General features: G+C 40.2%; 1 protein-coding gene across 2 annotated transcripts; it reads left to right on the top strand.

Annotated features, from left to right (window-relative positions):
* Positions 1–326: 326 nt before the first annotated feature.
* On the top strand, positions 327–16,140 carry LOC140561852 (uncharacterized). Of its 2 annotated transcripts, XM_072687099.1 has the most exons (4): positions 327–2,285; positions 6,214–6,220; positions 10,594–11,384; positions 15,018–16,140. In XM_072687099.1, the coding sequence occupies exons 1-3, from the start codon at positions 1,432–1,434 to the stop codon at positions 11,344–11,346; spliced, it is 1,614 nt and encodes a 537-aa protein (XP_072543200.1). In that variant the 5' UTR covers positions 327–1,431; the 3' UTR covers positions 11,347–11,384; positions 15,018–16,140. The 2 variants fall into 2 exon arrangements, with proteins under 2 accessions (XP_072543200.1, XP_072543199.1); XM_072687098.1 differs by lacking the exons at positions 6,214–6,220; positions 10,594–11,384; positions 15,018–16,140 and having other exon boundaries at positions 335–535; positions 1,287–2,657.
* The last annotated feature ends 271 nt before the right edge of the window (positions 16,141–16,411 follow it).

The following is a 16,411-nucleotide window of genomic DNA, read 5'->3' as shown; positions in this document are numbered from 1 at the left end:
ACACTCTGTCCCTCTGGGGGACCAGAATTGCCCACCCCTGGTCTAGAGTCTAGTTATTTGCAGTGTTTCTAAGAGTGACGTCACACACTCGGCACTGGGTTCAACTCTGCACCCCTCTTTTTAAAGGACATGAATGAGGGGAACAGATGGGTGAAGATGAACTATGGGGCAGAGTGGATGTGAGGACCCCTGAAAGGGGGGTTCAGATGTGGTTCTTCTGAGGAGGGAATCCACTGTACAGAATATGAACTAATTGAGTCAGGTGTTGGATTCGGATCCACTACAGGTGGACCTCTCTGTTGCAGTGTGGGATTCAGAGAGAGGGATGCTCCCCCTGTTCTGAGAGGAGCAGAGGATGCTGCTACGTGACGTTTCATCTGACCAATCAGCGGACTGCTCTTACAGTCGTAGCAGAGGAGTTGTGTATACGACATATCCACTAGGGGGCGGTGTTGTGTTTGTGTTCTCCAAAGAAGCAGAAGAAGAGGCCAGTCCGCAGCGTGACTGTAGAGGAGCAGGAGCTGCTCTGCTGAAGGTAAAGAGCTCTTCCACACTTCCACACTAAACCCAACTGGAGAAGGGAGAAGCTAGACTGCAGGAAATGAGCTCATCAGGCTGTGTTTGAGGGGGTGGATGAGAGGTGCTGGTGTGATCACTGCTGTAGGACAGGGCAGTTCTGATGGGATCACTCTGGGCTCGGTATCGGTGTGGTTGGTTCTGTTCTGAAGCTGTGATCAGAGGTGTGCAGTAACTCTCCATTTCCTCACACCCATGTTCTTCAGAAACTCTGAGACTGTTCTTTTTTTGGAGTATCAAAGACATGTTTATATAAGACAGATAATATGTAAAACAAATGAGGTCCATTATGATCATTAAATCCAAGAGTAGAAATCTACTCAACTTTAGAATCCAGTAAATCAGTTGCAGGCTGTCTAGAGATTTATCTGTGTTTGAGTAGAAGATTAAAAGGATTGAAGACTTCAGCAAGCTGAGCTTTAGAGTTTCCTGTAGTAAATGTCAGCTCACTGGTGCTCTGTAAAATCTAAAAGCTGATTTTGTGTGGATTGGATGCAGTTGCTTCCCGTTTCTGTTTGTAGAAGGAGTGTCAAATAGGTCCTGGGATTTGAACCCCAGACAGCCCTGTACTCAAAAGACCGTAAATGCATTGTGTTTAATATTAATTGGGCTTATCTTTGAAAAAGATACAATTCTTGTTAACTCAGACAGCTGACACTGCTTCTTTCATTTGACTCCCCCCCCTAACCTTTCACCTTACTCTGTTTCAGGAAACATTATCTGTTCTTTTCCTGCTGCTCACAGTACTAACTGTCCTTAAGAGGCTTTATTATATTTTTTGCAAACACTTCAAGAAACACCACAGAGAGAAATTAGTTTCACTGTTAGTTTAAATTAGAGATTAAATGTAGGGATATGGAGTCCACAAACTCCAGCTCTCAGGAAACATCATCTCCAACTTCTCACATGAACACTTCTCTCACACCTAAAAAAATTAATGGGAAAAAAAGATCTCAGTGGTGTTCAGAGTGTGGAAGGAGTTTTAGAGATAGTGGTGCCCTCAAAGTACACCAGCGCATTCATACTGGAGAGAAACCGTATCAGTGCTCAGACTGTGGGAAGAGTTTCAATCAACAGAGCCATCTCCAAAAACACCAGCGTGTTCACACAGGAGAGAAACCGTATCATTGCTCAGACTGTGGAAAATGTTTTACAGAGAGTGGTTCCCTCAAAAACCACCAGCGCATTCACACTGGAGAGAAACCCTATCAGTGCTCAGACTGTGGGAAGAGTTTTAATCAACAGAGTAATCTCCAAACACATCAGCGCATTCACACTGGAGAGAAACCATATTACTGCTCAGAGTGTGGACATATTTTTAGAGACAGTAGTTCCCTCAAAAAACATCAGCGCATTCATACTGGAGAGAAACCGTACCACTGCTCAGACTGTGAGAAGAGTTATAGAGAGATTGGTTCCCTCAAAAAACACCAGCGCATTCATACAGGGGAGAAGCCATATTACTGCTCAGACTGTGGGAAGAGTTTTAGGGAGAGTAGTACCCTCAAGAAACACCAGCGCATTCACACTGGAGAGAAACCATATTACTGCTCAGACTGTGGGAAGAGTTTTACTCAGCAGGGTAATCTCCAGACGCACCATCGCATTCACACAGGAGAAAAGCCCTATCACTGCTCAGACTGTGGGAAGTGTTTTACTGAGAGTGGTTCCCTCAAGAAACATCAGCACCTTCACAGAGGAAAGAAAAAGTAACACTGCTCAGAGTGGGAGGAGCTGCAGATGTGTAGGAGGTAATACGTTAGACAAGACTATACAACCATATTCACCATTAGTTTTTGGCACAGATGGACTTTGGCTTCTGCCTTCAACCCAGATGTGCAGTGAACACACACACACACACACACACACACACACACACAGTGACTGTCAGCACAAGTGGAGTGGTGGATAGCCATTGCTGTGGCGCCTGGGGAGCAACCCTGTCATCAATTGCCCGGAGCTTTAACCACTGAGCCACCACTGCCCATATATAATGCTATATTACGATAATATATGTATACATTTATAATATTGTAAATTATATGTAATAAAAACATGAACTTGTATTTTACTTTGAACAACTTTTGATGTCAGTTGGGCCTGTCATTTAAGTAATATTTATTTTTTTTTGCCAACAAATTTATTTGACTGTAGTCATGTGGAAGTAAGGACACCCCATGAAAACCTTAAATATATTTAAATATGTATATTTTAACATCAATATTGGGAGATGTTTAAAGACATTTCTTCAGTTGTGTATGTTTAGCTACAGTATCCCCATCTCTTAGTATTGTTTAGATGAAGATAAAATGTTCATATGTTTAAATGTTTTTAAAAAGACAAAGGGGTGTCCTAATTTCTTTACACGACTGTATATGCAGAGGTGCATGGAAAATTCCTAGGCTCTTCCCCAAAGTTCTTGGTGTAACATTGCTAAAAAGTATATTATCCAGGACCAATCAGCAAAAAGCATACACAGCATTTTAGAACACAAGACATTCAAAAACAAATTAAAGCTTATAATCCTAGAATCAGTTTGGGTAAACTGGTGAGATAACAGTCTTTACACTTTATAATCTGTTTTTTTTCTGTCTGTGTAGAAAAGAGACCTGGTTGACCTGTTACCATCTATGTAATTAAAATTGCATTAAAAACTCTTAACAATTGGGGAGCCAGCCAAGCAGACAAAGTTGAAGATGCCACATTCTGAACTCCATGTATTTGAGTCAAGATAAGCTGCTTGTATTGAATACATTTTTCCCCACTTTTTGTTTGAGTAGTCTGCACTGAATATTTTGGCTTTTGTGGCTTATTTCCTATGTCTTTGGTACTGAATGGCATTCGCAAAACCTCGGTGAGATCTTGATAACAGATTACAGGGTAGAGATATTCTGTAACATTGCATGCTGTTGGTACTATCTTTGAGAATTCGGTGTATTGTCCACTTAAACCTTATCAGACATTCAGAAGCAAGTGATTCAGATTGAGGGATGAAGTCTCAGTGCTAACAGAAACCCTGGCAATTTAAATTGATTTGTATAGCACTTTTTACGTCTGACCGCACAAAGCAGCTTTACATTATTAGAGGACAGGAAATCAACAAATCATAAAAAAAACAAAAACCATCGTGCAGGAAACTGGAGAGCTGGAAGAAGAAACCTTGGGGGGAACCAAGACTCACAAGGGGGACCTGACCCATCCTCTGAACAGAGCTATTTAAAGTTACCAAACCATCAAAAGTGATCAGTCTGGAAATTTAGTAAAAACTCTCAGGACCTGGCTGTTGATTCAACCACTACAGTGAGTCTGCTTCATTACCATTATAAACATTATTAAAGTTATATATGCTTGCATATGGCTGAAAAAAGCAGTGTGTTTTCTGCTGTGCTGCTAGTGAGGGCCAACCAACCTGATGAACCCCTAGACCACAAAAACAACCACTTGGCAACGATCATCTGGGATACCATAGCAACCAACTAGCAACCTCCTAGGATACCACAGCAATCATCTGGAAGTGGGAACCACTTACCAGCACTACCATTCTGTGCTTCCTTCAGGAAAGGCACTTCTTTAGTGGCACTAAAATCATCAGTTCTGTTTCTTTAATAATTTTACAGTCTGTTGATTTTAGTGACTCTAAGGTTTGGCTTGTGTCTTTCAATGTTTTTCAGCTTTCTAACAGTTGATCAGAAGCTTGGAATCAAGACTAAATTCTGAGAATTCATTTTTACCTGTAATTACAAAAGCCATTAAACACCAGAGTCATCATTATCACTTTCTATGTTCTATGTTCCAGACAATCAGAGAATGCAAACTTATCATTTTTTTCAGTACAGAATTAAACCTAAATTAAGAGGCAGATTCCAAACATGGTGGATATTTATGTCGGGAGGTTGCTGAAGTCTCTGAGGGTTTATGATGAATACACTCCTGGTCTATTCACTGTCTGTTTAAGATAAAGTGCTGGCAGACAGTTCCTGACTCATTTAAAGATTTATTTGATTGATTTTATAGAGTGCCATTAATTTCTTTTTTCTCCTTGAAGTTCCATTAATTTGTCTTTGTGCTGTTTCAGATGTTTGCTTAATTTTATCACATTGATCTTCATCTGGAAGAACATTGAAAGACAACAAGTCACTGGGAGTAAGCGCTAGGAACCTCTCCCTAGTAGCCTCTACATGTCTATTCCACTCCGATCAGAAGATCCCGTCCTGAAGAACATTGTTCAGACTTGTGGCATACTGCCAGGACTTTCAGTACCTTCTCTGAAGTCCCAATTATTTTGCAAAAGGATAGACAGTCCTGTATCTTTATCTGAAATCTCACATAAGCAGTTGTTTGCATGTTTATAATCTATGATTTCAGAACCATTTATTCTGTTTGTGTCTGAAAGCGGCTTTGCTGAAGTAGAAAATAGACCAGTGAAAGTATTTCCTGCTGTGTTTCTAGAGCGATCACAGATCAGCTCTCCTCAAAGGACCTTAACAGGTGCTGGCCATTGACACAAAGCCAGACTACCATTTTGAATTGATTTACCAATCAGATTCTGCGTATAATCCTTTGGGCTCTTTAGGGTATTCACTATGCCACTTTAGTAAATTCACATCATTTATATATATTTACATTTGTTTACATGAAATCAATAAAGTATTTCTGATTCTGATTCTACCTGGCCCAAGCATTTTGTGAGAGACGGTTTTAGAGAATTTATGGAACAAATTAAAAACCGAAATTGGGAGAAACTTTATTTTATTTTTATTTATTTTTATTTTTTTTGAGAGTGTCTGGAAGTGGTACCCAGCTGCCGCCCAGCATACAAAGATGTGCTGGAACTGTTCGCTTTTTCCACTGACACAAAAGTGTGTAGAGATACAGGATGTGGTCATTACACTGCCTTATTTAAGCTGCACTGGCTTCAGTCACTTCTGAAAAGCAACTTCTTTTAGAATTGAAGATCAAAAAGCAGCAACACTCCTAGTTTATGGAAAAGTTTTGTTCATAATTTAATAAAAGATTGTTCATTTTGTTTTCATTACAGGTAAAGTGAAATAGTTTCCTTTTACTTTGGATCAGGAAGAGTAAGAGTGTGTCATTATCCGCAGTGAAACCAGTATTGTAATGTTTGCAAATGCACACACGGACAAAGACATTGGAGACATGTCCTGTAGTCTGACGAAACAAAAATTGAGCTGTTTGGCCATAATGACCATTGTTACATTTCCAAACTGGTAACAAAGTGTCTTAAAGAGAACAAAGTCAGTGTTTTGGTGTGGCCATCACAAATCCCTGATCTCAAATTGATCTCAATTCTATTGGAAATTTATGGGCAGAGCTGAAAAGGCATGTGCGAGCAAGACGGCCTGCAAACATGGCTCAGTTACACCAGCTCTGTCAGGAGGAACGGACCAAAATTCCTGCAACTATTGTGAGAAGCTTGTGGAAGGATATCCAAAACGTTGACCCGAGTCATACAGTTTAAGGGCAGTGATACCAAATACTAATGAAATGTATTTAAACTTTTGACTTTGAAGAAAGGAATAAAAATACCTTAAAAGTTCCTCTGATTATTCTGGCATTTAGCAAATAGAAATAATTTTGGTGATCCTAACTGACCTAAAACAGGAAATGTTTATTCAGATTTCATGTTAGACAGTCTTTTTAGATGTCTGTAAACTTCTGCTTTTAGCTGTACCTGTTTAGTTTAACATTAAGTCTAATCAAAGGAGATCCTGGGTTTTGTCACTGTTGAGGAGAAGGAAGTTATGTGACATCCAGAGTTTTATATCCTTTACACAGTCCTCCATTTTCAGTAATCTAGATTTATGGTCAGGTTTGGCTGATATATAGAGCTGTATGTCATCTGCAGAACAGTGGAAATTAACACCATGTCTGCTTATAACTGAGCCCAGTGCTAACATGTATAATGTAAATAATAGCGGTCCTAAAATAGAGCCTTGCTTTTTTCTATTTTCTAAAGCAGCTCCATCAGGTGATGGCCATGTTTGATTTAATGAGCAGGGTTGGATTTGTTGTCTAATATTTTCTATTTTATTATTAAAATAGTCCATAAAAACTTTACTGGTTAAAGCTGTTGGAATCAGGGGTTGAGAATCTGCCTGGCTTTTAGTAAGTTTAGAGATCTCAGTAAAAAGAACTCTGGGATTGTTTTAGTGTTTCTGGCTCAGTGAGGTCAAATCCGCTGAGCAAGCTTTAATGAGAGTCTTTCTATATTGACTAAGGCCGTCCTTCCACGCAGAGTGGAAAACCTCTAGTTTGGTGGTCGGCCGTTTGTTTTAAGGTAGGAGTTTGATCACTGGACCACGGTGCGAGCCTTTACTGCCTCCTCATTTTACTTTTAAACGATGCTACTTTTGTCTAGGGTTGATCCAAGAGTATTTTCTAGATCTTTTGTTAATCTATCTAGCTCCGTTTGGTCTGATGGAGAGTAGGCCAATAGGTGATAATTGGGGGTTATTGCGCGCTTTAGACAGTGGTGGGGGGACAAATGTGGGGCAGTGGTGGCTCAGCGGTTAGAGCACCAGGCTATCGATAACAGGGTTGTGGGTTCGATTCCCGGGCTTGGCAAGCTGCTGCTATTGGGCCCTTGAGCAAGGCCCTTTAACCTCTCTGCTCCCCGGTGTGTGTGTGTGTGTGTGTGTGTTCACTACCACAGATGGATTAAATGCGGAGGACACATTTTACTGTACAGTGACAAATACGTGCACCTTACCTTAAATGAACAGATGAAAGATGTAACTGATAGGAGATTAGATAATGGTCTAATATTACTGAGCTTTGAAGAATATTTAGACCCAGGATCAGGACTAAGTCCAGGGTCTGATTACAGTAATGTGTGGGTCCAGTTATGGTTTGGGTAATGCAGACAGAATCTAAGACTGATGTAAATGCTTTTGTTAATGGATCGTCTGTCTTTTCAAAATAAATGTTAAATCTTCTACAATTATTACTGTATCACTGCTCAGCCTGCGGCTAAACACAATTCTTATAGAAATTCAAAGTAGGACACTGGAGGCCAATAAATATTCATTAAGGAATAGGCATTCTTATTTGTATGGAGCCCCTACTAAAGGGACGAGGTGTTTTTGTTTTTTTTCTTTTTCAGTTTGGGGATGAGCTCCCCAAACTGTCAGGTGAGCACCATCTTGCAGTTATGCTGTAGCTGAATAGATATTGGTGAGTTATTTGAAGTGTACTTTCAGCTTCTCAAATATAAAGACATAACATTTATTTTTGCCAGTTGTCATGGATACATTATCACTGAGTGACATTTAAATGCATCTTAAAGACAAAGGGTCTGTTTTGTCAAATAAACCCGACAGTAACATAAATAACATAAGCATGTTTATTTAACAACAACTGCGAAGTTCCGGTCAGCTCCTTGGTTACAGGTGGATGCATGTAAATGTCAAAACAATGGTTTGCATTTGAAGATAGAAGAAGTTCAGCTAATCCTCCATCACCATAACTACTTTGCTAGAGGACCTACATTTGGCATTTTGATTCTTTGGTATTTGTATTACTGGGTGCATTGATGGATTTTCTAGACATATCATTTGGTTGAATGCTTTCACTGGACTTTCACATGTAGAGGAGAGTGAATTCGACCACAAACACCAGCCATAGTAAGTCATTTAGCTTCAGCAGCATCAGCATCAACCGCTGAACAGTGGAAAGGTGTTAGCACTGTTCACAGTGAGTGGGTGATGTGGTTAGCATCATTAAACGTTATGTGATATTAAAATGGCAATAATTGTAAATCATTCTGTTTATACGTTTCCAACCACCCTGCAGGAACACAGAAATGTTTTGTTTCTGTGATTTATGAATATTACATTAGTAAAATATGTAATTAGAAGACGAATTGTGAAGTCTAAATCTTCCAAGGCAAACATAGTCCTGGGCATTAGGGCTAAAACCAGGTTGTTTAAAATGCCTGGCTCCGCCCCTGTAGTGAATATTTATCGATTCTCTGTTATGATGTAAAAGATGCTGCAGAATAGATCAGTAAGAATAAAACAGGTCAACAGTTCAATAAAGAAAATGATTTGTTGCTCAGCATAATTTGAAGATCTTTGTTACTGAGTGAGTTTAAGTGAGTCTGTGAGAATGTGGTACTTTCCTTTAGCCCTGTATGGTCAGTCCCGCCTAGTACCCAAATTACACAAATCCTGAGGACCCTAACCCTAACCCTAGTCTCCTCCTACATGGACGCTCCCAGAGGAACCAGTTCATATATTTATTCATAGAACCCCTGCAATGTGTCTAGAACCCCTGCAGGTCTGTAAGGGTGCTGTATCTCCAGTGAGGGTTTCTCTTGTGTATATGATCAGCTCTGCTGTTCTCTCAGAGTTAATGATCATCTTCTCTCTGAGTGAATCTGCTGTACAGGAACAGGCGCGTGTCTGAGAGGAGCAGAGGAAACTCCCCCGTTAGATCTTCTGTTTCTAACCGCGGGAGAGTTTCTGATGCTGCTACGTGACGTTTCATCTGACCAATCAGCGGACTGCTCTTACAGTCGTAGCAGAGGAGTTGTGTATACGACATATCCACTAGGGGGCGGTGTTGTGTTTGTGTTCTCCAAAGAAGCAGAAGAAGAGGCCAGTCCGCAGCGTGACTGTAGAGGAGCAGGAGCTGCTCTGCTGAAGGTAAAGAGCTCTTCCACACTTCCACACTAAACCCAACTGGAGAAGGGAGAAGCTAGACTGCAGGAAATGAGCTCATCAGGCTGTGTTTGAGGGGGTGGATGAGAGGTGCTGGTGTGATCACTGCTGTAGGACAGGGCAGTTCTGATGGGATCACTCTGGGCTCGGTATCGGTGTGGTTGGTTCTGTTCTGAAGCTGTGATGTTGATAGTGTGTTGGGTCAGCTTTTGGAGCTGCTTTACTGTAGATCACTCCTCTCACTCTGGAGCTGCTTTACTGTAGATCACTCCTCTCACTCTGGAGCTGCTTTACTGTAGATCACTCCTCTCACTCTGGAGCTGCTTTACTGTGGATCACTCCTCTCACTCTGGAGCTGCTTTACTGTGGATCACTCCTCTCACTCTGGAGCTGCTGCTTTACTGTAGCTCACTCCTCTCACTCTGGAGCTGCTGCTTTACTGTAGATCACTCCTCTCACTCTGGAGCTGTTGCTTTACTGTAGATCACTCCTCTCACTCTGGAGCTGTTGCTTTACTGTAGATCACTCCTCTCACTCTGGAGCTGCTGCTTTACTGTAAATCACTCCTCTCACTCTGGAGCTGCTGCTTTACTGTAGATCACTCCTCTCACTCTGGAGCTGCTGCTTTACTGTAGATCACTCCTCTCACTCTGGAGCTGTTGCTTTACTGTAGATCACTCCTCTCACTCTGGAGCTGCTGATTTACTGTAGATCACTCCTCCAATGGAAGGTCTGCATGATGGGGGATGTTTTTCTAGGTGAGAAAGTTGATTGTAGACAGAACATTCAAGAATCTTTGAGAAGAAAGAAAGGACAGACGCTGTTCTGTAGTTGTTAATGTCCAAGATGTCGAGTGTTTGCTTCTCTGAAGGTCTGGAAAGCAGATGATATGATGTGTGACCTGCTGACAAGATAGGACTTTTCCAGTTTCTCTTTGCAGAATGCCTGTTCTGGGATTTGAACCCCAGACAACTTAAGAGAATGCTATAATCAACAGACTTTGGATACATTGTGTTTGAAATTGAAATTTTCTTTGCATAAATTGTCTTGCCAGACCTTTTTTATTTGACTATTTCCCTGAACCTTGTCACATTTTGTTTATTTTTATTTTTCAGGAAGGAATGAGGAGCTGCCACTAGTACCCACTGTCCTGCATAGATCAAATTTATTTCCCCAAACACCACCAAGAGGAATTTGTCTAATGTTAAAATCAGGGGTTCAGTGTAGGGATATGGAGTCCATAAACTCCAGCACTCAGAAGTCATTTCATGCTCCTTACATGAACACACATCTCAGACATAAACAAAAAAATACTGGTAGAGTAAGATCTCAGCAGTGTTCAGAGTGTGGAAGGAGTTTTAGATATAGAGGTGGCCTCAAAGCACACCAGCACATTCATACTGGAGAAAGACCACATTACTGTTCAGAGTGTGGGAAAAGTTTCAATAGACAGAGTAATCTCCAGCAACACCAGCGCATTCACACTGGAGAGAATCCATATTACTGCTCAGACTGTGGAAAGAGTTTTAATAGACAGAGTAATCTGCTAACACACCAGCGCATTCACACTGGAGAGAATCCATATTGCTGCTCAGACTGTGGGAAGAGTTTTAAGCAACAGAGTACTCTCCAAAAACACTGGCGAATTCACACTGGAGAAAAACCGTATTACTGCTCAGACTGTGGGAAGAGTTTTAGGGAGAGTAGTTCCCTCAGGAAACACCAGCGCATTCACACAGGGGAGAAACCTCATCACTGCTCAGAATGTGGGAAGAGTTTTGCTCAACAAGGTAGTCTCCAAGTACACCAGCGCATCCACACAGGATTTAAACCGTATTACTGCTCAGACTGTGGGAAGAGTTTTTATCAATCGAGTATTCTCCAAAAACACCAGCGTGTTCACACGGGGGAGAAACCATATCACTGCTCAGACTGTGGAAAGAGTTTTACTAGACAGAGTAATCTCCAAAGACACCAGCGCATTCACACAGGAGAGAAACCATATTACTGCTCAGACTGTGGGAAGTGTTTTAATCAATCTAGTATTCTCCAAAAACACAAGCGCGTTCACAGAAGGAAGGAACAATAACACAGCTGAGAAAAGGAGGAGCCACAGATATTCGGGAGGTAATAATTTGATTGTCAAAATGAAAAGCATTTTGTTGATGACTTGATGAACATGTGTTGATGTCAACTACATTCAAAGATGTGAATCAAATTTATTTGTATAGAGCTTTTTAACTGCCATTGTCACAAAGCAGGGTTATAGGAAACAGTGAACAAGAGATCAATACAACATAAAAACCTCAGTGAGCAAACCAAAGACAACCCTAGCCCTAGACAGTGGCAAGTAAAAACTCACTCAGAGCTGGAGGAAGAGACTCACTAGGAGGACCTATCCATCCATTATCAGAACTATTTATTAATTGTTTATAAAAGTCACCAAGTTTCTGCTCAGGTCTGCAAAAAAAAAAAAAAGAATATCATAATATAATCATAGTAGAGATTATTGAGTAATGAGAGTAATGATGGTAATAATAATAGTGGCAGATAGTTTGAAGTCCATGTACATAGTTGAGATATCAGTGGCAGATATTATCTGGAAGGTTATTCCAGAGTTAAGTGGCTTTATAAGAAAGAAGTCTCCTCCCCCTTTTGAGGTTTTCTGAGTTTTGGGGACGAGTAAGAAGCAGCTCCCTGAGATCTAAGTCCGTAATATGTAATAAGATCCTGCAGGTACTCAGGAGCGAGGCCATGTAGGGCTTTATATGTTAATAGAAGAATTTTATAATCAGTGCTGAACTGAACTGGGAGCAGTGCAGATAGAACTGGACTGATATGGTCAGATGTTCTAGGTTTAGTAAGAACCCTGGCTGCAGTATTCTACTCTAGTTAAAGTTTATTGAGGTTCCTGCTGGAACAACCTGACAGTAGTGCATTACAGTAATCTAGTCTTGAGGTAATAAAAGCGTGTACAGCGTTTACTACATCATGCAGGGATAAGGAGTTTCTTAGCGGCATCAAGCATTTCATAATCCTCAATTTTCCTTAATCTACATTTATCAGGTTTGGCTGATACAGAGAGCTGTGTAACAAGTTCTCTGTTGGTGTGGCGCAATAGATAACACCACTACCTGCCAATGGGTTACAACACCATGTGGGAGACCAGGGTTCGATTCCCGGTCTGGGTGATTATGCTGCGCTACACCAATAAGAGTCCCTGGGCAAGACTCCTAACACTGCATTGGCCCACCTCTGTAATACGAGTAACCTTGTAAGTCGCCCTGGATAAGAGCGTCAGCTAAATGCCATCAAATGTAACAATGGCTGATATGTAGATCTGCATAACAATAGAAGCTAACGGAATTGAATTGGAAAGGAAGCTAAGCATATTTACTTATAACTGTGCCCATGCCCACATGTATAATGTAAATAATAGCGGCCCTAGATTAGAGCCTTGCAGAACTCCATATCTTACTTCTGTGTAATTTGAAGATAAATCTTTTATCTTTATGAACTGAGATCGTTCAGTTAGATATGATCTGAATCACTATAGAACTGTTCCTGTGATTCCAACCATGTTCTCTAATCTTTCTAGTAGAATAGTGTGATCTTCTGTATCAGAGGCTGCACTGAGGTCTAGTAGAGCTAAGATACTTAGCCTTGATCAGAGGCAGGAAGGAGATGGTGTGTAATCTTCACTAGGGCTGTCTCTGTGCTGTGATTGGGTCTGAAGGGCTGTCTCTGTGCTGTGATTGGGTCTGAATCCAGATTGAATTTCTCATACATATCATTTGTACTCAGGTATAAGCAGAGTTGTTGGGCCACAGCTTTTTCTAATATCTTGGATATAAATGTTAAGTTGGAGATGGGTCTGTAATTAGACAATCCATTAGGATCAAGATTAAGATGGTTTCTTGATTAAAGGTTTTATGATGGCTAATTTAAGGGTTTTGGGTACATGCCCTAAGCTAAGGGATGAGTTTGCTATTGTTAAAAGAGGTCTGATTATAACTGGGAGTTATTTTATTAGGTTTGAAGGGGTTGAATCAAGTGTGCAGGTTGTACATATTGACTGGTAGAGCTATAGATAACAGATTACATGAAAGAGTGCCTCTGTAACACTGCATGTTGCTACAGAGTGGTACCACAGATGACAAATTCTAAAAGGTATTGTCCACAAGAGTTAATAATCACTGAAACGTGGTTCAAAGGCAGATGCATTCTTCATCAGTTTAACAGGTTGAGATGAATGACACAAACTTAATATGTGAAGGGCATTTTCATCAACAAGGAAAGAAAGTTGCAGTCTCTACATTTTTGTCTTCCATGGTCTTCCATATTGCTGCGATTGCTAGTGTATTCCCTCTTTTTAGGACTGTACCACTAGAACTGTTCATTTGGCCCCTGTATGTTTGGACAAGGATGCAAGTTTTGTGATTTTACCTGTGTACACCACCACAACAGACAATGTAACAATAAAGCAAACTTACAGTTGTATTTGAAATTATTCAACCTGTCATTGCAAGTTATTTTTATTAGCAAAATGTACAAATATTCTGCTGGTTGGAATAAACCAATCAAACAAGAACAATTTAAATTTCTCAACACAACCAATAGAACAAGTATTTTCTCCACATTCAGCACAAAAACATTCTTAATTGTGACTTCAGTCTCAGAATTATAAACTCCTTCATCACAGGCATCTTTAGAACTTAGTAGACCCTTCTCCTGTTCTGACATGCTGCAAGCATGGGGCACAGCCAGACCCCAGCTTCTGGCAGCGTTCCTGAGGAATTTCTGCCCGTTTTCATGGGCAGAGGCCTCCAGTTCACTAATATTGTTGGGTTTGCTGCTGCAACCCCCTCATTCAAATCTCACCAAAGATTTTCTATGGGGTTCAAGTCAGATTTTTTTTTCAGGACTAATTCTGAAAGGCAGGTTGGTAGACTTTGAGGTAGTTCTGTTGAGATATTTAAACATTTATTTAAATAGTTTGATTGGTTTATTGCAAACAGATTAATATTTGTCATTCTAATTAACCTAATTTGCAATAGATTTTCAATTATTTTGAATAAAACTGTAGCAACATCATAGCCACCACTTAGAAATGCAATCACAACCACCTGGGATACCACAGCAACTGCCCTTCATAGAAACACTATTGCAACCATCTAGCATCCACTTAGTATCTGGAAGTGGGAACCACTTACCAGCACTACCATTCTGTGCTTCCTTCAGGAAAGGCACTTCTTTGAAAGACACAAGCCAAACCTTAGAGTCACTAAAATCAACAGACTGTAAAATTATTAAAGAAACAGAACTGATGATTTTAGTGCCACTAATGTTTTTCAGCTTTCTAACAGTTGATCAGAAGCTTGGAATCAAGACTAAATTCTGAGAATTCATTTTTACCTGTAATTACAAAAGCCATTAAACACCAGAGTCATCATTATCACTTTCTATGTTCTATGTTCCAGACAATCAGAGAATGCAAACTTATCATTTTTTTCAGTACAGAATTAAACCTAAATTAAGAGGCAGATTCCAAACATGGTGGATATTTATGTCGGGAGGTTGCTGAAGTCTCTGAGGGTTTATGATGAATACACTCCTGGTCTATTCACTGTCTGTTTAAGATAAAGCGCTGGCAGACAGTTCCTGACTCATTTAAAGATTTATTTGATTGATTTTATAGAGTGCCGTTAATTGACTCTTTTCTCTTTGAAGTTCCATTAATTTGTCTTTGTGCTGTTTCAGATGTTTGCTTAATTTTATCACATTGATCTTCATCTGGAAGAACATTGAAAGACAACAAGTCACTGGGAGTAAGCGCTAGGAACCTCTCCCCAGTAGCCTCTACATGTCTATTCCACTCCGATCAGAAGATCCCATCCTGAAGAACATTGTTCAGACTTGTGGCATACTGCCAGGACTTTCAGTACCTTCTCTGAAGTCCCAATTATTTTGAAGAAGGATAGACAGTCCTGTATCTGTATCATGAAAACCGTCAGAGGACTCAAGCCATCACACCCTTCCCCACCGTCTTCGTTGTCAGGGGGGAGGTCCCGCTGGACTCCAACGCAATATCACTAGCGCTTCAGCCTAACGACCTTCAGGCTACATTCGGATCCAGTGAAACATCAAAATCTGAGTTGCAAAATATCTGTCATATAACAGTAGTAGTGATATTAGCAGCCTCCTCCAGGCATTCCCTGACTTAAATATTGTGAAAACTTGTGGACCAAACTAAATCATCTCAAGTCAAACGCCCTGCGAAGGGCATTCAAAGAAAAGCTTGCCCAACTCAAAATCGTTGAAACTGAGATGGTGCTAAAAAAGAAGAACTCAGACATATGTAGGGTGAGGTTGTAATTAGACATATACTAGGGTTGTGCTGGTACGGTTGCTTGGGTTGAGAATGTTACTATTTTGATGATCTGTTTTAATATTTAATACATTATATCTTTTTAGAACTGAATTAATCAAAATAAAATGTTTTGAGAGTTTCTGGGATCATTGCAATATTTCTGGTAATATGTTGTGTTGGTCTAAAATTTCACTTAAATATTATCTATTTATTATTTATTATTGCTTAAGGTAGTCTGTAGTGAAAATGTGGGAAATCCATAACTTGTGGGTTTAACTGAATGTTCTAAGAATTAACACTTGGTCTAATGGGAACTAATTTAAGTTAAAGGTTAAGTCTGGTAGACAGTTCACTCAGGAGTAAAGCATCTTCACTCACTGGCAGTCTGGAAAACACCACTTACTATGCCACAACTATGCACTGTATTTTTTTAAACATAAATTGTTTGATTTTAACCAGTGATTTTCTTTAGTGATTAATTATTTTATTTTATATCTCTGAATAAATTTGCCAAATAGAATTGTTGTCTTTCATGTTGTTAGTTAGGAATTTTACACATACAGCAGGTGAAGTATGGCCCAGCATGACTAAAAATGAAACTTTAATAGTGATACTGATAATAGTTGGCGTAATGTCTCCCTCTGCTGGCCTTAGCGGGCACACAGGTGCAGTTAATCTCTGGACTGATTTGAACTCCACTTAAGCTCCCCTGTTTGGTGTGTTGGTGTGGAGTCTTACTGCAGCATCTGGTGTATCGCATCGGCCTATTCACAATAACCCATAG

This window comes from Salminus brasiliensis, chromosome 9 (genome assembly GCF_030463535.1).
Source record: "Salminus brasiliensis chromosome 9, fSalBra1.hap2, whole genome shotgun sequence".
NCBI lineage: Eukaryota > Metazoa > Chordata > Actinopteri > Characiformes > Bryconidae > Salminus > Salminus brasiliensis.
Note: the sequence above shows the minus strand (reverse complement) of the source record. Positions and strands in the feature narration are given on the sequence as shown.